This window comes from Berghia stephanieae, chromosome 11 (assembly GCF_034508935.2).
Source record: "Berghia stephanieae isolate SIO BIC M18660-M18661 chromosome 11, UCSD_Bste_1.3, whole genome shotgun sequence".
Classification (NCBI taxonomy): domain Eukaryota; kingdom Metazoa; phylum Mollusca; class Gastropoda; order Nudibranchia; family Aeolidiidae; genus Berghia; species Berghia stephanieae.
In genome coordinates, this window is record NC_088370.1 from 24,167,505 (window position 1) to 24,185,815 (window position 18,311).

At 33.1% G+C, this 18,311-nt stretch overlaps 1 protein-coding gene across 4 annotated transcripts in view; it reads left to right on the plus strand.

Moving 5' to 3' along the window:
* The window catches only part of LOC144957312 (serrate RNA effector molecule homolog), a 57,314-nt gene that overhangs the window by 6,421 nt on the left and 32,582 nt on the right, over positions 1-18,311 (plus strand). For 2 of the 4 annotated variants that reach the window (XM_078888450.1, XM_078888452.1), the window contains exons 2-9: positions 910-1,061; positions 1,938-1,961; positions 3,465-3,485; positions 9,129-9,311; positions 9,889-10,035; positions 11,707-11,877; positions 14,035-14,204; positions 17,383-17,515. In XM_078888450.1, coding sequence (XP_078744576.1) covers positions 946-1,061; positions 1,938-1,961; positions 3,465-3,485; positions 9,129-9,311; positions 9,889-10,035; positions 11,707-11,877; positions 14,035-14,204; positions 17,383-17,515 — 965 coding nt within the window. In that variant the 5' untranslated portion in view covers positions 910-945. The remainder of the gene's footprint in view (positions 1-909; positions 1,062-1,937; positions 1,962-3,464; positions 3,486-9,128; positions 9,312-9,888; positions 10,036-11,706; positions 11,878-14,034; positions 14,205-17,382; positions 17,516-18,311) is intronic. The other 2 variants (XM_078888451.1, XM_078888453.1) reach the window with 1 other exon arrangement.

Sequence of the window (18,311 nt, forward strand, 5' to 3'; positions counted from 1 at the left end):
ATTACTCCAAACGATATAATCAAAAATTACATAGTTATTTGAGTTTATACAAATAAATGAGAAATACTGCAATAATCATCAATATTCACAGAGTAGAAATATATAATCAAAGTCGTTTTGTATTGAAGCATTGTTGAGATATCCGCTCACCTGTACAGCAATATCCTTTTTTGACAGCAATAAAAAAAAATGCGTGATCACCGAATTGTTGGGGTTTTGTTGATCAAAGGATCAAAACGAACCGGTTTTAGTAATGGCAATTGACAATTCTTAGGAAAAGATATGTTATATAGTTGACGTTTGTATAGATCTAAATTATATAATAATAATAATAATAATAATAATAATAATAGTAATAATAATAATAAATAATAATAATAATAATAATAATAATAATAATAATAATAATAATAATAATAATGATGACGATAAGAACCTATGGAACTTTTTCTGAGACCATCACTCAAAAGTAAAAAAATAGGGTCACAGCCACGAGGCCACTTATCAGCTCACTGCTGGAGTGCCCAATGGACATTTACCAAAGTACCTACCCATGAAGCCCAGAATTTCCTAGTTCTTATAGCGTGAAATGGTCAATAGCAATTATTTGCAACCTTCTGGATAGAACAAATCTTTTCACCAGGTCTAACACTAACAGACCCAGCAAACCAAGCACTGCTGGATGTACAGAGGAATCAGAAAAAAGATTTCAACTTCACCCAAGATCGATCTCGGTCCCCTTGCGTTTGAAGCGAATGCTCTACCAACTGAGCTATCAGGACCCCTTTCATTTAAACAGTCTTGTCATATAGTGTCGTTTGTTTCTGTTTCAAATTTATATATTAATATTTTTTTTTTCACATCTTTTTTATGTTTTTTAAAAAACATTTAACAATTTATTTTCCACAGAGTTTTTATAATTGATTTTATTTAAGTCAGGACAAAATGGGAGATAGTGATGATGAATTTGATCGCAAGAAGGGAAGAGATAAGTTCAGACGTGAAAGGAATGATTACGACAAACGAAATGATGACAGAAGACGCGACAGCTGGGAAGACAGGTGAGCCAATACCAAATTTATTTGACTTGTAAAAATATTAATTTATATTTATTCTTTTATTTTGTTTTTGGGTGGGGATTGGGGTTTCTCTCTCTCTCTCTCTCTCTCTCTCTCTCGCTCTCGCTCTCTCTCTCTCTCTCTCTCTCTCTCTCTCTCTCTCTCTCTCTCTCTCTCTCTTTTCATTTACTATATTGTTTTATAAAATTGTCATTATATCATGTCAGCGTAATAATAATAATAATAAATATATGAAATGTGTCATCTGTTAATACAATTTTTACGAGTTTGCGGCCACAACACACAGTCTATTACTCTATTTTATCTGCAACACACTTAGTGTTTATCTCGAGGTGCAAATTTTAAAAAAAGTTGAATTGTCATTATCTGGGTTAATCTCTTTTTTTTTTTAGAATTTTTTTTTTTAATATAGAAACCATTAAAATACAAGAGTACAAAAGGGTTTTTATCAGTTCTCAATGATAATAATAGGGAATGAAAGTGTGATGTAAAAATACTTGTTCCAATCTCACTAGAAGTGTAAAACGACTGTTCCAGAGGACTGGATACAAACCATGTGTAATTGATCTTCAGGTTTCAGAGTGATAGCCTCTTATTTTCTAGATGCTGATCCTCAATAAAGATCACCCATCCCTGCTCTTTTATGTCCCGTAATTGCTGAAATAGTTATGCCACCTTATGATTCAATATATATTACTATCCATTATCAGTCCTACAAAGGACTGGTTACATTCACACTTCTAAGGAGTTTGGAACTGGAAGATAAGAAGCTATGACGCCACGACTTCACTTTCAATTTGTGTTTTAAAGATGGTTGAAGATTTAATTATAATTCTGTTATTTTATTATTTTTTTCAGGAGACCTTCAGGCCGTGGTGGACAGTGAGTTTCTAATATTCAAACTTTTATGACTCATATTCATATCATTTTTGATATCACTTAACTTAACTCATCAAAATGTGTTGGTTGCCAATTTTAAATGTCCAAATAGGGTGTAGAATCATAAAATTGAAAGATTGATTTTGTATCGAATTATAAATAATTTTTTTGTTTTTTTTTAATTTGAAGTTGTATATATTCTGGAATTTTCTCTTGAATTTCATCGTCAGTGGCTTGTAACATGTAGGGTAGTCATTATGAAATTTGAAAAGATTGTTGTTTTGAATGATGATAAAAATAGTGGATTTAAATGGACAATTAATTACAAACATGTTTTGTTTACAGTGACTTTTATGATAAAGAGTTTATTGGTTTATGATTGGTGTCTGACAGTGAATCGGAATAGTTTTATTGACTTGTTTCTCAGTTATCCAGCAACTTTGCAAATATGATAAATTTGTTCTTTTCTTTTTCTTTATTTGTTTCATTCATTATTCTTTATTTATTTATTTATTTGTCCCTGATTTGTTCTATTTATTCATTATTTTGTTGTTATCGCTGCACATGTTGATGTGGCCATTATTATTATTATTGTTATTATTAATGTCATTTTTATAATGGGTTTTGGATTTTTCGAATTTTTCCCTTTCTTTTCATTACTTAAATTAAAATTTTTATAATTTTTTTTTTCTTTCTTCTTTAAAATTTTTTTTTTCTCATTTATTTTCATTATTTCTGCCTCTCTTCCCCGCTCTCCTCCCCCTTAAAGAAAAAGTATTTGTTTATAAAATCTTTATTTCACAGAAACTTTTGTGTGTAATTGTGCTTATTCTTATATATTTCTGTTATTTATTTATTTTTTTCTGTTTTCATTAATTGTAATTGTATTCTGGGTTGTTTTATATTTTTATAAGCGATATTGTATTATGTTTGAATGATGTCGATAATTGTGTGAGAATGGTGAATAATAGGTGTCTATGCTTTGCGGAATGATAATAGTAAATTTGTCTTTCCCAAGGTCCTCACCCCAATTCTACTACATTCTAGTTTCATCCACCTATATTACAGCTACAGTCCAAAACAGTTGTTTTTCTTTGTAATTTTTAATGATTGATAATGATAAAAATGAAAAGAGAAAACGATGGGTCAGATCAGATGTTAAAGACAATACAAAATTGGTACATCTCGACCTTTGAACTTTGTCAGAAGATGACAAAACATTTGATTTATGTACAAAAACATACCCTTAGAATCTAATTTATTCCTCATGAAAATGAAACCAAAGAAAAAGATAATGTATCCCTAAAAATATTGAAGTTAATAGTTTGGCCCATGATTTGTAAGTCATATGACACTAGGAAGTTTTTTTGCTTACTAGGATATTAATATGGAGAGAAAGATGTAATATGTTTATTCTGACTGTTTTGTATTGTAGTTTGCCGATTACAACAGGCTTTGGCCTGGGAACTGACACACGTCTTCCCCCTCCCATTTCTATCATTTCAGACGTGGGTGGCGGGGCAGCACGTGAGTATAGCTTGTTGTTGCTCCTCTATTGAACATGAACAAGTGTCTGAGTCTGAGGGAGGGTGGATGATGTTTGTACAGATATGCCAACCAGGCAACATCATTGAGTGTTATGGGTCTTTATTTATTTATCTGTATTATCATGGTGGTGAAAATTTAGGCTGCAGTATCCCAAGTTTATAGGTTTTTGTTTTTTGTTTTGGTTTAGTTTTTAAAATTGTTGTTTCTTAGCGATCACCGTTGTTGATCATTCATATGAACTTGGAGAGAGTTGATAGAAATCTGCTGGCTTTATAAATTCAAAAAATTGCAATTTATTTTTATATTACAATTTTATATATTGTTTTTATGAATTTAAATCAGAATCTGAATACTGAGAATAATTTGGGCATTTTAAAAGATTATTAAAACTTATTTCAGAGCCAATAAAAAAAACAACTAAAATTGACTACATTTAAAAGTTCCTGAGATATTTAATTTCCACCCAAGTTCCAATTTTTGGAAAGATAAAATCGATGCCCATTAAAAAAAATTTTTGTTTTGCTAACGGTGACATGTTTGTTTATGTTGTTATCTATATTTTTACAAATTTTGTCGGAGTAATGAAACTTGCAATTTTTACAGGTTTTGTTCGTATATTACAGATTTTTTTTCCTCACAAATTTTGGGCCTAAATTCGGTCAATTTTAGATTTTGTATTGGATTTGAATTGTCAAAAATATTTTCGTTATAGTTATAAAAATAACTAGACATGTGACTGAATTGACTGTAGTACATCAATTTCTAAACATTTAGAATGACAATTCATATCAATTAAGAAGGAAATAGTGCTTTCCTGAGGAGGGGGAGGAGGTTCGTGTGCGGCTTAATTCTCGCTGGCCGCTCTCTCATTACTTTCTATGTCGTTGTTCGTGATTTTTGTTTTCAGATGTCGATGTTGACTTTTAGATAAATTATATTGTAGATTATGATATTAAATTGAAAGAAAAATATGTTAGTTGCCTAATTATATTGATGGCACAGACTTTTAGATAAATTATATTGTAGATTATGATATTAAATTGAAAGAAAAATGTGTTAGTTGCATAATTATATTGATGGCACAAGATTTCACACAGGACAGTCAATGGAATGTTAGACTATTGATTATTGCGTTATTTGTTTTATTACAGCTATGCACAGTTGTTTTACTGACCGGTGGTGGCTTGTATTCAAGCACACTTACTTGCATTTCAGAGTGAGAAGTGACAAAAAGAATATGTGATATGTTGGGGTTTGGTACAAATTTCAGTTCTCAGCGCTAAATTGAAATCCTGTACCTCAGCGGCAGATTTTAGGTCAATTTTGAAGGTATTTCTCTTCGATAGAGCTCCGAAAAAAAAACTAAATGAAATAATCTTTAAGTTTCATATGGTAAAATCCTTTCGTGAGAATTTAGTTGGATGGATAATAAATATGAAGTGAAAAAACGAAAATCATGCAGATCACAATTTTTCACCTTAATTCGCTCGTATCTCAAAACTAGCTCAGCTCGTGCAACATTTGGTGGGATTTGTCAATTCAACACACACTTACAGTTGTACATTCCATGAAAAATTCTCAATCCTGTTGGTTGCCACTTACAGGCCTCAAGTATGTTCATTTTCTGACTTAACAGCGTTTTTGAAATTTTTCTACTGACCTTGACATTGTTCGGTATTGTTGAGTTGATTTTTTTAAAGATGAAAGCATTGGTTGTTTAAAGGCTACAGTTAATGGGAAGCTTGATGGATATGCATGTGTTTTCTATGATTTAAGGGTGATGCCATTTGATAACGAGAAGTTTTGCATGAAATGTTTTCATGACACTAGCTTTCAGGTTGGAAGGTCCTGGGTTCGAGCCTCGTTCAGCGCATAGTTGAGTCCTTGGGAAAGGCTCTTTACTTCCATTCTCTCACTGTACTCAGGTGTGAAATGAGTACCTGGCTGTTAACAGCATTGTCTCTGTCAGAAAAAAATTGCAATATCACCTAACATGTGTCAACTCACGTTCTAAATGTTACGTGTTGCTGTTGGTCAGGGATCACTTGTAAAGCGCTTTGAGCATGTTTAGTGGATATTGCGCAATATAAAAAGCTCGTCTTTATATACGCTCTTTATGAGAAAAAATGTCAAGTCAATTTTGAGTTGAAAGACGTGCGGTATAGATTGATACTCATACCATTTCACAACTCTTTTGCGTTTTGCCTGCCACTTTATTTTCTGGTGACAAGGATGTACCCGTATATCATCCGATTTTACAAAGAACAGGATTTATCAAAGAGAAAGAGGAATGATAAGACTGTGACAGAAAAATCAATTCTTCCTGCTCTCTAGAGGATCCAATAAAACCCTATATGCATTATGCAAACATCATTTATGTTGCTGTTGTTTATATTTTTCTTTTTAATTAAAAAAAAAAAAAAGTAGAGGATTTAGTTTAGGATAAAATTTGACAAGGTTTTCAATGTGTGAAAGGCATTTTCTTCTAAGAAAATGGAAATAGGAGGCATAGTTTTCATGGAGAGGTTTAAATGAAGTGTTAAGATATGGATACAGTACAGTACATATATTGCTCTCTACTATGATGGTAGGGCACCTACAAGGTGCGATGCTACACATAATCGGTTTAGGCCCTCAACTGATTTTGTCCATTCGTCTTATGTGTTTGTTCAAGCCTTCCAAGTTCAGTTAGACTTTTGTTTTCTACATCCATGAAAAAGCAGTCCTCTGGATAGACAGCCTCTTTTGGTGAGAGCCATAAGAGAACGCCTCTTTTGACGATCAGGCTCCACGCAAATGATGTGTGCTATATATCTGTTAACATGAGATCAAAAGGAGGGTCTGTTGCAAGTTCATGGATGGTTATATTATAAAACATTACAAATTGCAGATTAAATTTTAAAATCAAAATCAATTTTGTCAAAATGAGAAATGAAACTTGGCCTCGATTTAAAAAAAAGACATTTTGTATAAACAATGTCGTTGTTTCATAGGAGTTTGTACTGTACACTTTTCTTTTCACTCTTTTATCGCTTATGTTAGCCACTGGAACCTGCTGTCTGTGGAGATTGGTGCATTATAAATTTCATCCATTATTATTATTACACCAAAATATGTCAAGTTTTGAAGTAAGGGGTGATAATTACCCGCTATCTACAAGCAAGTATTACATTTATATTGCTATTGCAACTTTAAATTGTCAGGCATGTTTAAATAATAATTTAATCTCATGGATATTCACACCCTCAACTGTTTTACCCAGCTAGTTTGTAGAATTGAATAACAGTATTTATTCTTTTAGGCGACTCTTTTCAACCATAAATTATTTAGATTCATTTAATTCTATGTGGTGGTTTTAGGATACATATGGGAATCTTACAAAGTCACTAGTTGTTCTAATTCTAACTGCGCATATCTACAGGGTGTGCCTCTCACTCAGTAGAAGGCACTGGGTCATTATGATTGGATGAAAAGGTGTTGATTTTTACGGTTGAAATTTAAATGCTTTTGACCTTTGTTGAAGGATGGAGGATTAAGTCTGATCTGTTTTCTGTATATTCAAAGGATGGGGGGTTACATTCTTTATCTAAATACTTTTTACCTTTGTCGAAGGACGGAGGATTAAGCATTTCCCGATCTTGTCTGACCTGTTATCTTTAGAGGGGAAGTGAAGAAGTGGTAAGGAAGTTTAGGCCTAAAAAAAGCAAGGGCTGAAAGTGAACAACAACATTAGTTGAAATAATTTAATTGAAAGATTGGAGACATGGAAGAGGTTGCACTACTTGGAGTTGAATTTTTTTATTCTGTTTGAACTGATCCACAATTTTCGTTGTGATTCTTATAATGCAATACAATTTTAACTAGATCTGTTTACTTTTTTGACATGCATATCATCTTCCTTGATTTATATATATATATATATATACTGATGCTAAAAGGACCTAAAAATTTAGTGGCCTTGTAAGTAAATTCTACTAAATACAAAGGACAAATGAAGTGATATTGTGTTTTGATTTCATGCACAGTGAAGTTTGGTCTACGTTTCTTTAAGCAGCAATCCTGGATGTAAACAGACTTTTTGGCCTAATTCAGATTTGTTTTCTTCATGTTTGAACTTTTAAACCAGATTTTGAAAAAAAAAAGAAGATGAAAATGTATTTTATCTCAGAAATAGGTAAATAAAAGAGCAATAATCTCACACACAAATATTTTGATTTATTTGTGGCAGATTTGGTTATATCTCAGGCAATGATATTGATGAGCCAACTATGGGAAAATTTAAGAGCTATACTTTTAAAAAAAAAGCATTGTGAAATTGTTATTCTTGATTGAAGTCTTAGAAATCTTAAGACCATTAATTACAACTTTGTCTCTGTACTGATTTATTACTCATTCAGTCAGTCGTTATTTTTCCTCAAAATTGTTTGAGATTCAAGTTTAAAAAACCCCATTAATATTGATAATCCTGAAGATGTCATTGGTTTACCTAGCAGTAAAATCTTCCAAAGGAAAATACACCACATCTATGGACTTTCCACTTGTCCCACGTGTATACATTGTGGCAAAGAACCTGAAACAGCAGAGCATCTGGTAGGACAGTGCTTTGTTAAACGGCTGCTATTGCGGCTGTACATCCATTGCGGTAATTAGTTTGTGGCTTGGATTTTAGTGTGAGACCATTATAAGCTGCTGCTACGACGTCTGTCTACTAATGTATTATAATTTAAAAGTGTGTCAAAAGGTGTTGATACAGATTTCTCTTTGTTGTTACTTGGAACATGTTGTCTGCCGTCTTAACTTTCATTTTGTACTGGGATTATTTTGTTTGTGTTTCTCTGGTCCCAAGAAAGAAAAACAAATCCAAATGGTATGGTTTGGATTGAAGTTACTGTATTCTTCCCCTTTTTTGCCTTCTTGATCTTTTACTTTTATAATATTGTGATGTATTGCTATTGCTAAAGGTTATTTCAAATTATTCTCCATACAAATGCTTTACTTACAGAATTGTGTCTCAGGGTTTTCATTAGATCTTATTTTTAATTTCATAATAAAAAGGCACCTCAAGTTGTAAAGTTTGGTTGGCTTAAAAAATGTCCTCTTTTTCATATTATAAATTCAGAGTTGCCACTCAGCTGAGAACTACCAACCCCTTTTTTCCTCAGCATTTTGTCGTGTTCAAAAAAAAGATTTGATCCTATTCTTAAATTGAATTAATCCTTTTTTTTTATTTTTCTTGATAATAATCATAATAAATAAATAATTGTTTCCATGTTAAATCTGACCAATTTTTAAAGGTTGTTTGTGGCATATTTTTATTGGGATCCAGTATTAAAAATGGCCATTTTTATTATATTACCTCTTTTAATGAAAATAATCAGAATAAGTTTTTGTGATTTTTGCTTCATGTAAAAATAGCAATTTTAAAAATCAAAATCCTGATTTTTTTAGTCTTGTCCTGTTTGAATGGCATGATGGGTTGGTAACTCTTTAAACAAACTCAGACTGAGAATAACGGCCAATGCTCATTTCAGACTTACTGGTTTACAAATTTAGAATGTGAATATGTTTTGTTTGTTTTGCATGAAGAGCCGTTGAAATTTTTGAATGGCTTATTTATTTCAGACAATCAGTAAGATCCAGGGACACATGGTCTGGCAGAGGGAGTGGATTTAGGGACAGACGGGACATGTATCAATCACGGCCAGATGCCTACTCGCGTCCATACGATGACAGGCGCAGGGATCGGTACAGTCCAGGTCGCTATGATTCATCACCCCACCCTGCCAAGAGGATGAGGCGAGACTGGTACGTTAGAATTGTGGCCTTTTTGTTATATCATTCAGGGCTGAGAATCTTACGCCTAAAGGCGGATTTCCCTCTAAATGGTGGCTCATCTCCGCCCATTACCTTCATATTTTCGCCGTTTTCAAATTTTCTATTATTGAAAAAGACTCACCACAATCACTACATCAATATCCTTACCACCACTACTACAACTGCCACCACAACACCATACCTACCACCACCACAACTACAACCACCACCACATCACCATCCCTACCACCACCACTACTACAACTGCCACCACAACACCATCCCTACCACCACCACTACTACAACCACCACCACATCTTCATCCCTACCATCACCACATCATCAGTCCTACCTGGCAGATCTACTTTCAATCTGATTTCTTAGTAATGTATTTATATTTTCATTGTCTTTTTTATGTTGGCTGAAGAGGATTTTGAGCCCAAAACGTTCCGTTCTTGGTATTTTATTCTTTTTTTTTTTTTATTTTTATTTTTTTCAGCTATACATTTTTAAAAATTGCATTTTACAACTCATCTCTAATCAAGGGATTACGTTGTTGTTTCCACAGGGATGAGGGAGGCTACCCAGGCATGTACGAAAGCCCTTTCCAAGTGAGCAATGGCCCCCCAGGGAGTGCTGGATGGAGGTCTATGGACATGAGTGGTGGAGGGCCTGATAGGGGCGGCCCTGGTTTTGGGGACAGGAGAGAAGTTGGGTATGTAATAAACACCCTTACCCTACCTACCTCCTCTCATATGTAGAGCCTTTAACTTCAAAAGTTTCACTGCCTTCATTATTTTATCCTTCTGGGTGGGGTTCCTGACCTCCCATAGTTGACAGGGTGGCACTTACTATGTTTTCTATGCCCTATATCTGTTTTCCAACATGTTTTCTGTCTTTGTCTGGGGATGAAATTACTTGGTTTTGTCTTGGCTCTGGCCGGATACCCTAGCTGGAAGGGACACAGTCAAATGTTTTGGGAGATGATATTTTTTTTCTTGTAAATCATATTTCTGTTATGCACTGTAATATGTTTTATTTACATATTATATATGATTTGTAAACATTTGAGTGTATTCTTTCTCTTAATGGGGACCTGTGCTTGTGTCTGAATGAGACTTTTAGGTGATCTCAAACTAAGTACTTTGATGTTGTGCTCTTGGTTTCCTATTTGAACCAATTCCCCTTTGTCTTACCTTTTCTTGGGTGCTCTAATTAAAATTCTAGAACTTTTTACTAACCCATTTTCTTCCTTTTTACTGGCCCTGATATGACCTTAATGTGTTGCAAGCGCTGGAAAACCCTTAAAAACAAAAAATAAACAAAAAAAACTCCAATATTTTATCCTTTTCCCTTTTAAAAAACAAAAAACAAAACTAAACATTCTTTTCCCTTTTTTAAAAATTTATATTAGATTTATATTGATTCATTACATTTAGGAAATTCTAATTTCAAATTTAATACAAACAACAAAACAAAACTTGAGATTTTATATCCACTAAACTTGCTCAAATTGCTTCCTAATCCTCTGATTGTGATGCTTCAGCTGCATCTCTAATCGTCTGTCATTTCCTTCCACAGTTCATGGACTTTTGCTGTAGAGGCTAATAATAATAATAATACATGACATTTATAACGCGCATTTTCATCACTGGGTGATGCTCAATGCGCGAAACAATAATACAGTGACATTATTATACAAATGAAACATTATACAAACTACATCAACATAATATTATCATTATACAACAATGTAATAACTAAACATAAAGTCATTAATACAAGATATGTTATAATACATCCACATGCTATGTCAAATACGGAAATAATATAAAATAATGATATAATAACATAAACTAAATTAACATTCATATTGGGGTCAAATTACAAAGATGCATTAATCAAGATGTGTTTTAACAAAGAGATGGTGTTTTAACTTTGATTTAAATATTGATAAGGACTGCGCTTCTCTTATTCTTTTAGGAAGAGAGTTCCAGATGGAAGGTCCGACGTGACTGAACGATCTGCCGCCGTAAAATTTATATTTATATTTATTTGTAACAATGTAATGTCATAAGATCTGCCTTTGACTTTAGTTCTTGGTTATTTTGGAGGTGTTTTAGGTCTTTAATCAGAATAATGTGAATTGACGTGGGTGGTCTTGTGTCCACATGGGGTGAAAGAATTATGCATGAGTTTATTAGCTGGTGTATTTGATCTCTTCTGAGTACATGCCCAAAAATCTGCTGTCTTGCAACTGTGATTATAATAAATAGGGGTCTTTCATTACACCTTTTGTACAGTGTTTTATTGCTTACTTTATAAAGATTATCATTTTGTCAAATTGTCACAATTTCGATCTTTTAAATTTCCTGTGAACTCATAGAGATCCTGACTGTCCAACCCAGCCTCCTATGATGACCTTCAAACAATTCTTGAACAAACAAGACGACACCATCTCACAGGAAGACGCCATCAAATTGTTTGGAGAATACAAGCTGGATTTCAAAAGACAGCAGATCAACGAGTTCTTCTTGGCTCACAAGGAGGAAGAATGGTACGGAGGACAGACATGTTAAATAATCATCAGTCAATACGTTGTCATTCAATCCAGGTTCCTTTGTTAGTCATTTCATTTTACAGTAACAGTCTTTTATATTCGTCTTTTAAAAAATAAAAGTAAAAAGATATAAGTATAATATCTTCATAAAGTTGGATATGATTATAAGACGTGTATTTATCAATATCTAATAGATTGATATTATTGATATGTAATATAGTTAACAACTAATGCTAGCATTTTAAAATAATGATTTTTGTAATTAATTTTGGTGAGGACTGTAAGGATAAAATTTTGTATTTATTGAATTACGAGGAAATGTGTTTATGTTGTAATTTTGATCAATTCTGTCCAACAGCAGGAAGAAAAATGGAAAGTATAGATTACGTTGCTTGCTTCTTCTGCTTCTGGTGAGGAGTGAGATTGTGATACTGTTAGGGTACACTGCGCACAATGCAGTGTTGTAGGCTGTCTAATTTTAAAGTTTTAGTTAGATTGATATATTTACCCCGGTGTTTCGCGCAAACAAAATTGTGGAATGTGGAGAGGATAAATGCCATGAGTTGTTTTGGTTACACATATAAAACACTATAGACGAGATTGCTTGTGATGGTCGCTAAAATATCATCTCGCGGAGACTCTACTTCAAGTACTGGTCATCGACAACACACTTCACTGTCTTCTGTAGAGGAGGCATGTTGGTTTGTCCAAAGATATAGTTTGTTTTAAGAATTTATTTTTATACTGATTTATTTTGTATATATTTTTGTAATATCACAGAATTTCTTTATTTCTTTATTTAAAATTTTTTGTTTTTTTTTTAATATCATTATTGTCATAGTAAATTGATTAATTGGTTTGTTTTGTTTGATTTATTCAGGGAAAGATAAACACCTTTGCTAGCTTTAAGAATCAGTTGGAATTCATTATATCTTATGTTTCAATTGGATTAAAAAAAAAAAAATACATTCTAGCTTTCGTTGATGAGTTTATGAATGGACACACGAAGTGCTTATCGGTTACATAAGACTATTAGGTTGTGTCATGAAATAGCTTTGTAGGTTATAAAAAGAAAATTTCTAAAAACTGTTCCATGTGCGAGAACCATCTTCTTGATTTTCTTGGTCTCTAATTTGATTCAGATCAATTCATTCAGGTAGCTTTTTGTTCTTGTTCTGGATCAAGACTGGAAAGATATTTTACAGGACCCTTTTTGGGGTATTGTGCTGAAAAGGATTCAGTCAAAATGGATATTTCCTTTTTTCTTTTTTAGAAGATGATTTTTTTCTCTCTTCAAAACAATCTTGTTGTATTATGCTGCTGTTAATTTATTGATATATTTTGATATTTTTAAAATGTCCTTGCTTGGGATCCTGTGCTTGTTCTTGTGTGTCAGAATGAGTCTGTGTCTGTCTAGTATCAGACAACACCCTTGGATAGCAGACTCAAAGTCGACTTCTGTTCCCTTTTAAAACCAGTCAGTCGTCCTCTGTATTTTTTATTCTTTTCCAATTTAATATAAGCACAGCCTAACTCTTTAACTGTTATCTTTTGACCATCTAATTTTTCATTTATTTTTTTTGCTGGTACAGCAGTTGTTTACGGGGTAAATTATCTGCATTAAAAGGAGGATTTTATTTATTTGTTGGACTTATATTTGATCTTAAAAACAGATTTTTCGATGCTGATATCTAGTAATGGCGTCTTTTAAGCCCTCTTGAAATATAAAAGAATTTGCTACGATTTAGATTGTCTTTATTTTTTAAATTTTATGATTGCGGCTAGTCTTGTTTTTGAAACTCTTTCCTTACGTGTAACTTTCATGATTTTAGTGGAATTCACCAAAGGCATTAAAAAAAAAAAAAAAAGTATTTTTGGTTGAAACAAAAAAGCAATGAGTACTATTTTGATCAACAAAACAAATTTAATCACATGATGTTAATAGTGATTGCTTTATAACAAAATTGTATAGAATTAGTTTTATTTTTTTGTTATTTTTTTTTTTTTTTTGTTAAATAAGAAAGTGATAAGTGGGAATGTAAAAGATGTTGGTTGTATGTAATGAAAATTTTGAATTCCCCTCTTGTTTGTTAAGAGAGTTGTTAATCTCTTCTTTCTTTTTGTTTTTATTTCATGATTGGTTTTGAAATGCAGGTTCAAGTTGAAATACCACCCTGAAGAATGTGAGAAGAGGCAGGTGGAAATGAGGGCAGCCCTGAAGGCAAGGCAAAAAGTCTTTGATTCCCTGGTGGAGAAGAAGTTCATGGAGGGGGTCATGGTTGATGTGGACAGTGTGGACGCGCTGGTCAAGATACTCGATGCCAGTGAGTTGATATTTTTTTGTTAGTTAACTGTCATAAGTTGGGAAGACACTTATTTAGAAATTTGGCCAGAAAACTCGTCCTTCAAATATTGCATACCTGCCAACCCTTCCGCTTTTGGCGGAATCATTCCTTTTTCACTCTTCCTTCCTTTTCTACAATTCCGGCATTGTCTCTGAAATTCTGATTTTCAAGAATAATAATGATGATAACAGTAAGAAAAAAATGGAGAGGGTAAAGATGAATTTTTAAAAAAATGATTGCCAAAAGGGTGCTAAGTAGAAAAATTGATTGCACTCCTCCTTCCCCATTCCATTACCTAATACATGTGATATGTAGTTTTGCCAGCTGTGCCTGAATACTGCTGGCAAAGTTGGTGGTCATTTTGATACAGAATTATTATCCATTGTTAAGAAATTCCTATTTTTTGTCTTTGTCTCAAATTCCTATTTTCTGACCTTCTGATTCCACTTTTGGAATATGAACGGTTGGTAGGTCTGAATATTGATCGATTTAAATGACCCTAATCTTGGCAAAAACTCTCAAACCTGGAACCTCACGAGGTCTCAGGTTTAAGAGTTTTTTGTCAAGATGAGGGTCATTTAAAACGATCGACATTTGGAAGATTTCTGGCATCTTCTGGCCAAAATTTTAAATTGTGCCTTTCCAGATCATGGAGTTAACTGGTTAAAAATGACCAATTAGGGAGCAGGCACTGGTGTAAGATATAAAAACCGAAGAGGTGTGTATGAAACAGTGCTAGACAAGCAAAATTGAAAATACAAGAAAAATTATCCCCAAAAATTGGCCTTTTTAGATAATCTGATTACCTGTTAGATTTAGATGTGCTACTAAAACACCACAGAGGTTACCTGATAGTCGGGACGATTTATTCCTTATACCTCTTCACAGGGCTACACATTTCCGCAGACACTACTGGGTCATACACACTTTTACAGATATTTTAGAAGTAGAGTTTACCACTTATTGAATCGGATGAGAAAATGTATCTTTGTAAATCATTATATTTTTTTTTCCCGTTTTATAATTTTCTCCATAAAAAGAAATTGTAAATATTTTAAATTATCAATTATATCTAAAAAAGTTCTGATCAAACTTCAGTGGAATTCGGAAGTCAACCAGAACTCAAGATTGTGGAAAGAAAAAGAAATGATTGTTTTTGGATTTGGCTAATTACCTTCAGTTGCAATAGAATGTTTGCATTCAATGAGATATCATGTACAACTAAAAGTGATCCTTTCATCCTGTGATTTATCCCAAATCCATCGTATGAAATATGTAGTATTTTATTGTCCAATTTATGCAGGATAACACATTAATTTTAAAAAAAGAAAGAGCAAGAAAAATCAGTTACAAAACAAACTTGAGCATTCATTTACTTACCGCAATATCCATTAACATGGCCAAAAGTAGGAGAGTGTGGCTCAGCGGTATGGTCTTTGCTTTGTACACAAAATACTGAGTTGGACACCATGTGGCCTTGAGTAAGTCAGCTTGCCCTAGCTCACTTAGTGGTGTGCACTGCAAATGATACCTGATTTATTCCATCTTCCCTTGAAATAGATCCTAAAAACGAATTTCCCCTTGCGGATGAATAAAGGGATTTTTTTTTACATTTTCAACACTTATCAGGCAAGAAAAAGCTTCAGTCAACGTTTGTTAACCCTCTTGTGTTCAGATTCTTTTTGGGGGAGTATATAATGAGTTCCCTATATGGCCATGTCAATCATGTAGACATCCTTTGATGATATAAGCCTACTCTTTGATATCTGTAGTCGCCTTTTCGTTTTCTACGGTTGCTCATGGCTAAATTCCGCCCAGAAACGATTTCATAGGTCCGTCCATCACCAAATTTCAAACTTTTGTTCTCGTGAGTTCATAAGTTTTTTGACCGAAGAACGATTGGCTACTGAGCATCTTGACCCTTCAACGATTGGTCGTTCTGGCAGCTCACGTGTCAACAGCCGTCAACAATGAATTGAATCATCGTCGATGCAGTGAAAGACAGCCATGGAATAGTTGCGTCACATCGCCACGTTGTTGAATAAATTATCCAGGCATGGTCGATAGGTAAAAAAGCCAAATTATGTTCTAGTTACATTTGAATCAAACAAAGTATATCACTGATCTCGTCTCTTTGAGATATAAATAATGATATAACAATCAAGAAAATCGGCCGATAAATAAAAAAGTTGATAAAAAAAGCTAAAATAAACAAAGCAATTTTTAAAATCAAATTTATTCGTTAAACAGTTGGTTTTCAACCGATTTTTATGAAACAAAGACCAATGTACTTCTTTTTTCAAGTTGATTTCAGCAATGTAACTTTCAAATTCCTCAGAATTATATTTTTCACTTTTAGATTTTAGCTTTTAGGCCTACTCCATAAGGTGTTATATTCCTTGCATAACAATAGCGTAATACATCGACGGGGAGAAGCGTCTTTGTTTCGGCCAGCTGGATAGATAGCCTGTGATTGGTCGAAGACTTTGAGATGCTTGATTCACAATTCTACACGAACGGACCCCGGCGGGAGATGCTTGATTCACAATTCTACACGAACGGACCCCGGCGGTCTATCAAAAAGGTGTAACAAATTTATTTACCGACTATTTTTCTTGGTGCTAAAATTACAAAGTAATAATTTCGCATCAGAAAAAATAACTCTGAAGTTCCTATCTCTTTGTTACAATAAAATTGATACCTCGAATGACAAAATCGACCCACAAATAAGGGAGTTATAAATTATTCATAATATTTTTAAAAGTTTACAATAATGGTCTTCAAAGTCATTTTTCATCACCAAAGTCGTAATTTTTTTACAGATTTTTACCAAACAAAGTGCAATGTCAGTGATTTTCACCCGCAAATAAAATAAGATTTAAATCGCAATTTCTGAAACGTATTTTCTTTTCTGTCGGCAAATTTATAAAAATCAAAAGCTGAAAACACCCTGCGGCAGTGACAGGGCCTGTCATTTCCTTCACAACGATTGGATTTTACTTACTGAGGCCAGTCTTGACTACCCCGCCCATGAATATTATGCCGTTGTCGGTTTTTGTCGGGTTGAATCTTAAAGAGTTAAAAGTAAATTTGTGTGTTTAACCTTCTATTTTATTTTGGTGTTTTTTGTTTGTTTTTTTTTTAAAAAACTTATCAGCTGTAATCTTGCTGGAAGGAGGAAATGACCTTGACCTGACCATTTTGGACAACCCTATAGAGGAAAATGAAGACAGGTCTCGTCAGAATTCTGAGTCTGCTCCGGCTGCTGCTGCTGCCAGTAATGATAATAGGTACACGTTGGATTCCGTTTGATTGGCTTTCATGATTCACATTATTCCTGTGTTAACTTATTTATTTTACTTTTTATGATCTTTTGGGTTTTTTTTTGTTTTTTTTTTCTTTTATTCTTTTATGAGATTGATGCACTAGTCCCTTGTAACAATAATGTAGACAATAAAAATGGTTCTTATGAAGTAAATTATGATGTTTCGGCCTGTGGCTTGAGCCGGGCCACAGACAACATGGGCAGTTAATTTTTGTTGCTGTAATAGCTTATCCTCTCCAGCCTTTATCTTCATGCTTGTTATCTGACAATGACCAGAGGCTGTAATGCTGTGTTTTTGTTGTATTTTTTTACTTCATGAGCCATATTTACTCTTTATAGTTTAGTTACATTTTGACTGGCAGACTCAGGCAATTTTAGTTACTTTTGCTCAGGAAAGAGTTGTCAGATTGCTGAATTGATTGAGGCCTTTGTAAATTTGATTAAATAGCATTATTATGTTGTTTTTTTTTCTCCATTTAAAAACAAGCGATTTTAATTATAAATGATAAAAATCTATTTTTTTGGGTTGTTTAAAAAAATATTTATATAAATGTGTATAATATATAAAAAAGATATTTGATATAATAGATAATTAAATTCACGTTTTTTTTTTTGGGTTAAATTATTCAATGTTATGATTGATTGCTTCTGCTTTCTATTTATGTACTTTTTGTTTTTCTTTTATTATTGTTATTGTGAAGAAATTTTAAATTGATTCAATCAAGTGAATTGTTATTTTAAAGAAAACTGAATGAAAGTTG